This window comes from Acyrthosiphon pisum, chromosome X (assembly GCF_005508785.2).
Source record: "Acyrthosiphon pisum isolate AL4f chromosome X, pea_aphid_22Mar2018_4r6ur, whole genome shotgun sequence".
NCBI lineage: Eukaryota > Metazoa > Arthropoda > Insecta > Hemiptera > Aphididae > Acyrthosiphon > Acyrthosiphon pisum.
Window position 1 is genome coordinate 55,386,831 of NC_042493.1, and position 12,087 is coordinate 55,398,917.

The 12,087-nt window shown below is 25.4% G+C and overlaps 1 protein-coding gene across 1 annotated transcript in view; it reads left to right on the forward strand.

The window, feature by feature from the left end:
• Window positions 1-6,302: 6,302 nt before the first annotated feature.
• Window positions 6,303-12,087, forward strand: part of LOC100160795 — a 431,282-nt gene continuing 425,497 nt past the window's right edge. Inside the window, exon 1 of the mRNA XM_029487291.1 lies at window positions 6,303-6,442. Coding sequence (XP_029343151.1) covers window positions 6,334-6,442 — 109 coding nt within the window. The 5' untranslated portion in view covers window positions 6,303-6,333. The remainder of the gene's footprint in view (window positions 6,443-12,087) is intronic.

Consider the following 12,087-nt stretch of genomic DNA (forward strand, 5'->3'; position numbering starts at 1 on the left):
TCTTCGCTTGAAGATAAAATTAAAACCCTACGTTGTCATTCAAAAAAGTAAAAAACTTAAAAAATTACTAGGATAAAAAATATAATTTTTTAATAAAAACGTTGTTTTATAAGCAACTTGAAACTATGTAAAAAAATATTTTCAAAAAAATTTTCACTTTTTGAAATAATGAGTGTTGTTTGATAAAAGAATCACCCGATATATGTTTATAACATTTGTTCAAAATCTCAAAAATATTCTAATTATTTGTTAGTCATGCGTATAACGCAATGACATTCTCAAATGAATTCTTTTTTGGCAAAAATGAATTTAACCTACTATAATTGTACTAATTCCTAGTAAAATAGTGTAGGTAATAATGTAATAGTGTTATATTTATAGGCTTTGAGTTACCAAATAAAAAAATACGATAAAAAGTTGAAAAAATTTGAAGATACAACGGCAAATATGCCTATCACATAGTTTTGAAACCCATTCTGTTTTGTTTAAAAAAAAGTTAAATTGCCCTTAACTAAAAAAATAAAAGAATAATTATTAGACCCCCTCAAAGGTTTTATTTCAGGTTTTTTTTTCAGGATTTATAGGTAGGTACCTATTACTAAGCCTGGGCAAGTTAATGATAATTTTTAACTGAGTTAAGTTAAGTTAATGTAAAACATTTTAACTCAGTTAATAGTTAAAAGTTAACCTAATTTTTTTTAACTTAGTTAAGATAAAAGATATATGAACATTTTCAATTAACTTATTAACTTAAGTTAAGTTAAGTTATTATTTTTTTTTTTATAATATCTTTATAAACACCCAGTAATATGGTTTAAATAATAAAAATCATAAATATTATTGAACACAAGAAATAGCCAATAGCTTTTCAATACATGGGTACTGAATTAATAGAATTATGAAGTAGGTACGAGAAAAATACAAAATTGAAAATGCCAAAACTAATTAAACCTTTTGATTTATTAATACACTAATACAGATAAGTACATTTTTTTTAAATTATTAAATAAAAATAACATGGTATTTAAGAATGTACTTAATTTTAAACTCTGAATACTTTTTCAGGGTACTAAAAGTCCAAAGCTGTTTGAGAATATAGCCAACTTTATACTTCAGTAAAATATTTATATTTATAAATATTTATTTAAGAAATTGATTTAACTATATTTGTAATTCCCTATTCTAGTAAATGGTTATGTAATATCAATAAAAATTTTTATTTTTATTATTTAATTATTTATAAATTTACTTAACTTGAATTTGATTAAAAGTAACTCGTTATTTATTAAGTTAATATAAATTAAAATAAGTTAGGTAAGTTAAAAATTAAAATTAACTTAACTTTTAACTTTTTAACGCGTATATGCCCAGGCTTTCCTATTACAATGATGTGTTTTTGTTGTGTACCTGTGTACACGATAAGTAGATGAAATAATGTTAAGGTTTTCAACTTCAATATCTTTTCTGGTGGGAAAGAGAATCTAGTTGGTGCATTTGTGAATTTAAAATCCCAATAGTTTTGAAAAGAAACGAGAACTGTTACGCATAATCGGTTTTTGACAAAATTAATTTTGGTTTTTGGTATAAGTAACTCTAAAAAACTATTACCATAGATACATGAAATTTCACTGAATGTTTATACTAGCATTTTTCATAAGCTTCCTCATAAGTTTGTCTACTTTTAACAAAAAAAATAAAAATATTTACTGGAAAGTCAAATTATTGTTATGAGCGTTTGAATTTCAAATTTTAATGATATTGGATGTTAACTCAATTTTTAATTTTTTTAATTTTATTGTAATTCAAAGATAAATAACCGTAGGATACTTGTTTTGAGTTGTTTACAGACATCTGAAATATTCAATATTTTTAGTTTTTTTTCTATAAATGTCAATAACATTTTTTTAATTTGGTTAAAAAAATTGAAAATTTAATACAAGGCTAATAATAATAATAATATAATAATACAATAATACATTGTTATAATAGCAAATAAAAATATTAAAAATGCTTAGTTATGATTTTTTTTTAAAGCATTTAATTTAAAAATTTGCAAATTATTTTGAAGAAATGAATTTATAAAATTTTCAATTTTTATGGCTCAAGACTGATAATTAGGGGACGGAGTGGCAGAACGGACTTTGGCGTCGGATCCGACACGTACCTTTCGCCGGTTCGAATTTCGACAACGGGTGGCTCCTCTCTCTGGGCAGGCGCAACTGTCTAAAGAGAGAGGCCGCCATCCCCCGACCAGGCATGGCAGAAACTTACGGGTTGCCCAATTTGAAATTCTGCCAAAAACCAAACACAAACACCTAAGCAAAAATGTACATTACCCTCTCCCACAATTAAAAAAAATAAACCACCTAATGGCCTAAGTGTACCGTTACAACTGTAACCCCCACAATAGCTAATGGCCATAGTTGCTAGGCTCTAGACCAATAATAAAAAAGAAATATTGATAATTTAAAACAAGACTCTACGTAAGTAGTTCATGCTTATGAAAATAAATATTTGAATATAAAGATTATAGATAGTTGTTTTGTTGTAATTTAAAAATATTATTTTTGAGAACTTGATACTTTTAAAGTATATTCATTATTATATTTTATACACGCAATGATATTTTAAATGCAATTTTTTCGGCAAAAATTAATTTAACTTACTATAGTTGTAATATTGATATAATTACTTTAACCACAATAATAATATGTTAATATCATAAAATATACTTAGTAGTTAGTAATATTATAGGCTGACAGGCCGTCTTCGCTCAGAATCGTTTTTCGTATTCAATAATTGTATAATATAGCAATGAATTCAAATTTAACACCATATATCTATCAAAGTGACTTCTCTAGACACAGTAATGTACTGCAGAATGTTACCCACTTGCGCGATTTTTATATTAATAATATTATGTATAAAATAAAAAAAAACATTATATAAATCACCTAATAAAAAAAAACATCAACATGTAACATTTAAATAGAAAAATAACAATACATATTATATTATATATAGTATAAACCTATGGCAGCATTATCACAGAATTATTTTGGTATTATAACAGTATTACATATTGATGTTCAGTGATAATTGGATATCTCCTAGGTCTCATAATGCCAAACATCAGCAGCCAATGTTATAGGTAAAATAGTTTAAAGAACAAAACTATATCCACACTTTTTATAACGTCATAACGATAATAAATTATACATAACTATTTGGGCTTTTATTCAAAATTGTTAACAGTTATCACTGAATATTTATATTAGTATTTTATATACACGATAATATTTTGACTCATTTCGAGCTCTTTACCAAAATTTTCAATTTTCAATTTTTTTTTAGTTTTTTTCAATAGATGTCAATAAAATATTATTTGTTGGGTCAAAAAGTGTGAAATTTAATACAAGAATCCTTATATTGTTACAATAGCAGTTGAAAAATATTAAAAATACATATGCAGGTACAAATTTTTTATAAGCATTTTTAGTTCGTATTTTGACAAAATGTATTAAATTTAAAATTTAATAACGATTTTGTAGTTAAATATTTATATATTTTTCAACATTTATAGCTAAGAATTGAAAATTTAAAACCAGGTCTCGTAAATAGATAAATAAATTACTTTATTCACAATAATATCATCGAACATACTTATAATATATCATAGGCTTCAAATTTAATACCATTTCACCATCCATTAAAGTGATCTACTTGTAACCTACAGTACAGCAGATCGACATCCACTTGCCCAACTTTTTTGTTTAAGCTTATTAACTATAAGTATTAGGTCGTTAAAAATCACGTTTAAAAAATTGTGAGAATTTTGAAAATGTAATATTTTACATACCTACTCATAACTTGCTTAAATATTGAAATATCGTAAAAAACCACCGTGCAAACAAAAATGTGTGTAACAATGTTCTTTTAACTATAAGTTTGATAAGGGTAAAAATAAATATGGTAACGATTCACAAACATGATTATGTCGTGCACGTTCATCGAAATTACTGTACTCGCAGTGGCGTAAATTGGTCTCAGTTTCTAGTGGTACAGAGATCATTGACATATTACAATTTCCAACCCACCAATACAAATATAATTTTTTATTAAACCTCGGCCTCATTTTATTTTTGTATTGAATTATTTAAATTTTAAATAGTAAAATTTTTATAAATAAATACCTAGGTAATATATAACATCAAAACAATTCTCAAAAGAAAATGTTGCAGTGACTATTGAGTAATATACTAAAAAAAGTGGACAAGTGGGTACCGATCTGCAGTACTAATATTGTACATTACAACAGTAGTTGTAATGGATGTGTTATATTTAAATACAATGATAAACCATTGTATACAAATAACGATTCTGAGCGGCTAGCGTAGTCCTTATAATATTATTATTCGTTGCTATAGTGATAAACAAAGCGTTAGAAATTAAAAATCTATCTCGACGCTTTTTAAAACTACTTGGAGTTTTCAATCATGACCTCCCAAAAGCACCAACTAGGTTCACTTTTCTATCAGAAAAGATGCTGATCTCAAAAATTGAAGCACGCTTACTATCCAAAATGTTGCTGACGGACAGAAAAAAAAACACACATCATTTTAAAACCAATACATTATTTTGCTCTGATCATAATATAATATTACAGATGTAATAATCTTTAATGAATGACTTCATTCCTATTAACAACAATCTAAAATATTATGCTAATTACAGGGCTTGAAACAGGTAATTACCCGGAGATTTGGGAAATTAACCGACAATTTTAATAACGGTTTCAACTTTCAAGCCTTGTCTAATTCACTAATTGTATAAAAAATATGGATCGTGTAATACAATATTATTGATTTAAATTATATCTATATATTATATATATTTTGTATATAAATTAATATTTCTTTCTTTGTCTGATAGAGACTACTTTTATTAACTTTACTACTTACATTGACAAAAACAGTTGTATCAATACTCAATAGACTCCATGTGATTTGGCAGGGAGGGGAGGGGAGGGGACGGTTGTACTTTGTAGCTTTATTTTCAACTCATGTAGGTCACTATATCATGGCTACCATATAAATTTTGTTTCGGCTCACATAATTTGAATATTTTTTGTTTATAAATAGAGTTGCAATAGGTTACAGATAATAGAATAGTTATTATGAATGGATATAATTTTCTGTATTGTATTATATTTTGTCATTTAGGCTAATAAAGCTATTCTATCTATATACATTTAAAATTGAGTAACGCTTTAACAGCATTAGAATTTAGATGCAAACCAAAAATATGTGACTAAATATAATATTTTTGATATTTTTTAATTACTTACTGTAAGAGAAGCTCAGGGGAAATCTTGTATTAAATTATCCAGCTATGAAAAATTGTATGAACATATCAAAAAATAAATTAAAATTTCTAAAATGTCAATCATTCATACAATGTAGTTCATATATAAATTATATAAATTATATCAATTACATGTAATCATGATAAAAAAAAAAAGGTAGGTAGTAAGTATAGATAATCTGTGAAAACTTCAAGCACCTACGGTTATTTTTTGTTGAATTTCAATACTTAAAAAAAGAAACTGGATTTAGATTACCGTTTTACCTTTCTTTTCCTGATTAATTTAAAAAATACTGGGAATTTTCAATTTTGACTTCCCAAAAGTTCCAACTAGTTTCAATTTTCTTCTAAAAGGTAAAAACCACCTTCAAAGTTAATGTCAAAGAATTTTTCTACTATAAATTGTGTACACATAGTACACAAAATAGTATACAAAAAGAACACATATTATCATTCTAAAATCAATACAAAATATAGAATACAATTTCTGCCTATAAATGTTTTACAAGAAATAATAATATACTTATAATATTGAAATCCATTTACATAAGTCATCTATATTTATAATACGTATATCCATTTCATCGGACATCGATATATATATACATACCTAACTAATTAGGAATTAATAACTACTAATGAAAAGTGCTTTACACGTCTTTACTCTTCGATCTTATCCATGATAATATTTGTCTGTGGACTAAAAAACGACGTCAAGAAACTATCGTAGTAAGAGTCACGTGTGCGAGCGAATTTGATTATAAAGGCGTTAAACACAATGAGTGGATGAATCTGGAAAATAATTCCATTTCCGGACAAAGGTGCTCGGCAGATATTGTTGTACGTATTATAATATTATGAGTCGGCGGCGGCGGCGGTGGAGGCAACGGCGACGGCAGCGTTGGGCCTAACAGCACGCGTGCTCTGCCGGTAGTATCGTTTGCGCCGCCAATCGGCACACAACCGCGGATGCGTCCTCAGTTGCCGTCAGCCGGTTGTACAGTCGCGATCATTGCGTGCGGCGCCATGTGGTCCAAGCTGTTGGTCGTCGTCGTTTATCTCGTCATCGTCGCCACAGGTACGATACCGATTTCTTGTACAATAATAATTATTGTTGTTCGCACAGCTTATAGTTTTATTCTTGAGACCAATCCCTTAGTCCAAAATATCGGGTTTTAAGTGGAATATGGTTCACGAGTCTACTTAAATACGCCGAACGTCCAAAAGACGTGTGACTACACACATAACATTACCAATGTATAGCTCTTTGTCAAACTTTTACCCTCAATACGTTTTTATATAATATATGTATTTTTTATTTTAATACATATACAAAATAAACAGTTTTTAAAACAATATATTTGTCTGTTAAGTAATCACTGTTAATTTTTAACTATATATAATTAAATTGATCAGTTCTTAAAATGTCATATTATACACAATGTGAAATTTTCTATTATGTCAGTAAGTCTCTATTCAGGAGAAAACTTTACTGTTATAATATTGAATATTAAAATAATAGTTAATGAAGTTTTCTAAAATATATTTTTTTGTTTTTTGAAAAAAACAAATGTACATTAAAAATTATTATCTTTTTATAAATTTTTAGTTAAAATTTTTATTTTTATAAATGTTTTAACTTAACATAACTTAATTAACAAGTAAAACCTTGAGTAAAACTCAGTATAGATCAAATAAATAATGAGTTAAGGAAATCATTTAAGATAACTGTATATCTGTATAAGTATTCAATTTGGACATTACATCAATAAATTAAATGGCATAATAACATAATATGTATGTTCTAAATTAATATTGTTTACATTACAATCAAAATATTTATAATTGTTAGCATTTTTACACGAATTCTTCAAAAGTTTCAATTTTTAAGCAGACAAATTTAATTATTGGATGTTGAATCTTATTAGTAATTTTATCAGTAGTTTTATCAAGTATTGGAGGTAATATTAGGATATTTATTATGAGTTGAGTAAAACAACGTAACAATGTGAATGCTGACTGACCTCTATATCCAGCAGTTATATATTTTAAGAGTACCTATACAAAAACCCAATGAGAATTTTTAATTTTTAAAAAACAAACAATAACTAACATCTTTGCAAATTTTAAATTATTTATTTATTATTATATTCTACTACAGGTTTAAAAGGCTTGAATAATTTATTGTATAATGACGACACATTAAACCTACATACTACATAAGTATAATATATCCATGTAGATCAAATAGATACGGTTTAAAACTGGAATCTCATATTATTCATATTACAAATAAAATCAAAATGGTAGTTGATTTAAAATAAATGTTACGAAGAATTATAAAGTATTCAGTATATTGTAAAATACCAAATAAATAAAAATGTATTTAAATTTAATCATGTATCATGACGTATCGCGATTTAATTTTTTTGTATGATACAAAAATGATAGAAATGAAATCAACTAAGTTACATACTAAGTTTTAGTACTTGCTTATTTTATAAATTGTACGTATTGTTGTTAGAAACTACCGGAGAGTATCACTTTTTTTTGAAAAATAAAACAAAAAATTAGTTTGAGTACCTACCTACAACAAACATTAATAAATAAAGAAATAAATATTGTAAAATAAATGTAATACTTATTTATTTTTTTGTTTTATATTTTGGTCGGAATATTTAAGACATATGACATACTTATAACAATCTATGAAAATTAAGATCAAAATGTATATAATTAATTAAATCTCTATGTTTAAACTTCTAACTAGACTTGTTGAATCGTACACTTAAAGAAAAAGTTGTAAAAAAAAACATTTGACCTTTAAACTCATCCGAGTATAATATTAAAATATTATTTAAAACATTTACAACAATATCTCAGCTTAAACAATTTTGGTTTATATTTTTAAAAGTCAATATCATTAATAAATAATAATACATGAAAATTAATTAACAATAAAAATCTGATGCTACTCATGAATATCTTTTATCTTTTTTTTTTTATTTGAAATTTGCATTTTTAAAATAAACACTTTAGGTACCTATGTTATGCGAGTATAAGGTTATTTTATTCCAATACACTTTATCATAAGCTGAAATTTGTATTGTTTCTGATGAATAAATTACAAATAACTAAACAAAATACATCATACTGAAATAATAGGTACTTAATAGTATATACATAATTGCCATTCACTTATATATTTTAACATAATAATATAGGTTACGGCTCATGATGGATTAAAAATATAACTAACGTTGTAATAATATGAACTATTATAGCTATAATACATTTTTGTTGAAAGTTAATAAACAAATAAATAAATAAAATAAAATGAACTGTGGACAGTTTGCTTGTGTTATAAAGTTGATATTATATACTGTGAAATCATATAACAATTGATATTTAAAATATAGCAAATTAGTGATAAATCCAGTTAATATAAAATGTTTCTGTTGAATTGTTTGTGATCTTATATGAAATCCAGAATTACACAGATATGCATAATTATTTCAAATATCGATTTTAATATATTATTTCAATATGTTTTAATTTGTGAATGAAAGAAAGTATTCCAAACGAGAAATGTATTATGTATCTTTAATCTTTATTGGAAACTTTGAAGACTAAAAACTAAAATATATTGACGTTTCTTTTTTCATCTGTTAGTACGTGAGTAGGTACTTAAAATTCGTTCTAAATAAAAAAAGTCAATTTTCTTTGTACTATGTACTTTTGTATATATATTATAGAAAATAAATAATTAATTATCACTTTTATTGGGACATAATAATTTAAAATATGTTTACAAACTATTACATATGAATATTGGTAATATCTATATTACAAAATAAATGTCTTTTCATTAAACGCGAAAATTATCGTTAAATTTAAAAGAAATAAGTATTTAGGATAAGTACTATTATTAATATTATAAACTATAGGTATAAGGTACAATAGATACCACCTATATTTTGTTTAAAGTAGTATAATATGAGAGACTGGTTCTTATATAGTAATTAATTATAACCATATTTAGAGAACATATTTATGGTGTAAGTAATTATATTGTCATCCATTTTTAAGCTTAGTGTTAAATATCTTAGTCAAATAACAATTTTTATTGATTTTGAGTACACTTTAATAATACTATCTTAATATATTTTTGAAATTAATTATATATAGGTACAGGTACTCGGCCATTCCAATTTATTAAAATTCTAATTATTGGAACTTATACGTATGTATTCTGCACTGTTTAAAATTGATAAATATATATTTTTAAATGTATCTTGAATGTATTATTAAAATTAGTAACAAATATTTCTGAAGATTGCAACTTGTGTATCCCATAAAATAGATCGAAGAACCAATTTTCTTTATCTAACCGATGTGCACGAGATACAATTTATCTTTTTTAGATTTAAAATTTCAGGCAGAAAATTATTTAATCATGTATAATTGTTCGTGTACAACTTTTAGTTGTATTTACATGTATATAATACATCATACAAGGAAAACAAAAACAATTACATTTGGAATGTAGTTAATGAAATAGTTTATCGTGTGTCTACTTTTGGCAAAAGTCCAAGTTGTTCAAACATAAAACAATAATTTCTTAAGACCTCTACACATTAAAAAAACCCACATCATAAAATAAAGTCTATTTACATTATATTTTAACAAAAGGAATTATTATAATTCAACTAGTTAAAAATAATAATACAACATAGTAGGCAACTGTTGAAATAGTTTTTCAAAACTTAAATTAATTCACGTTTTATTTTTGAAGTGTATACTTCATAGGTGACAGCGGATTTCCTTACGCTGTATCAAATCCTTGCGTTATTAACGCGCTTTGACAACCGTTGCTGACGTAAATTTTTAACCATATTTTTTTTTTATAATATAGACTTTTGACTTCCATACTCATAGATAATAATATATACATGGATGGGACATAATAATATGTATCATGTATTTATCATAGATTATATAAAAATCAATATATTGTTTGTGCCCCGTACACATTATCTGGTACTCTGTACTATATAATAATATATTTTGTGGCTCTAACAACCAGGTGGGCTCCGGTAGTTCATAGTTACTGCTACGTGTAATCAGGTGTACGGTAATTACCGTATTTGTTCGGCCAAATACGACTAAGTATGGTATACGGTAAAACGTTGATACCGCACATCTAAAGATATATTGATATATGTTAAGTTTGTGTTTTATCGATCAATTAAACAATTTCACCGCTACCATTCCCGTATTCACTTTTGCAGGCATGCGAACTGACACACACAGTTTTTTTTTTTAAATTCTTTATTTAATTTTTAATTTTTAAAGTATATAATATAATATAGCCTCTTCCAACTATAGGTATGGTTTTTATGAAAACGTGTTCAAGGTTTTTATTTTCTTGATTTAGATTTAATGTGGAGTGGGCTTTATAGTTATGTGTTAGGTATGTCGTTTCAAAAATGTAATGTTCTAATTTAATTTTGATACATATAGTATGTTAATATGTTATTAGAAAGTGTTTTGAAAATGTATTATAAATTTAACTTAAAAAACACGATACACAATATGTTCTCAGCCATAAACAAAGTTTTCTTCTAATTAGATAGACAACATTTTACTTTATTAAGCAAAATAACTAATTTGGTAAATAATAAATATGACTTATTGTTTGTATTTTTAATTAATATAATTATTTATAAAAAAAACTCTCAAAAGCCAACGGAACAACAGTTGAAAATTGCTGTATTATAACATTATAATGTATGTTTTAGAGATTATAATCGTTGAATAGAAGGTTAGTACCTATAATTAATTATTAATTATACTTGAGAAATATGACAAATATATTTGAACTTTTTCATTATTTATCTCCATTATTTATAATCACAACTGTGGTTGACTAAAAATACTTTGCAGTTTTGAAAATAAATTTATTACAATAAATATATTATTATACATTAATATAAATCCAAGATGATTTTTTTTGCAGTAAAAAAAATTGAAAGAGATCGGAAATAATAAAAATTTAATTAATTAAGGTAGTCGTTAAATAAAATGTCGAAAATGGCTTTTGAAATAATTTTAACGTTTGACTTATAATTTTTAAGCTATTGCATAGCTTTCATCGCGGGCCTGGCGTGGTGACTGAAAAAACATTTTTCGTAACGAAAAAGCGTGACCGTAAGATGTTATTATTATTTTTGTTATTTACAGTCTAACTAGTTGCTAAGCAAAAAAGTCTCAAATAAAATATTTCCGTACGGTGTTTATCTACCATTATCAACAAAAAAAACTTGAATTAATGTCATACAAAAATAAATATAGTCATAATTACATGATACATAGCTACAAAATTGCTATGCAATAGCTTTACCGCAGCAGTCCCCGAGTGCCTCAGACTTTTTATTTTTATAATAATTATTCTTAATTTGTTATTCGGTATTTATTCAAAATGTCTGGCTTTTAAAAAAAAAATTGTTTATAATTTATAAATTAATGATTCGTGATAGATAAAACGTATCAACATAATAATTATATTATAATGAAAATTGTATTCAAAAATTCACATTTTGACTCTGATGATAGTATTTTGCATTAAAAAAAAACTATGCTGAATACCTAGTTTTTCAATTCTAAATCTAGGTTATATAATTCGTTAATACGCGTGCCGTACCTTCAATGTATTTTAATTGG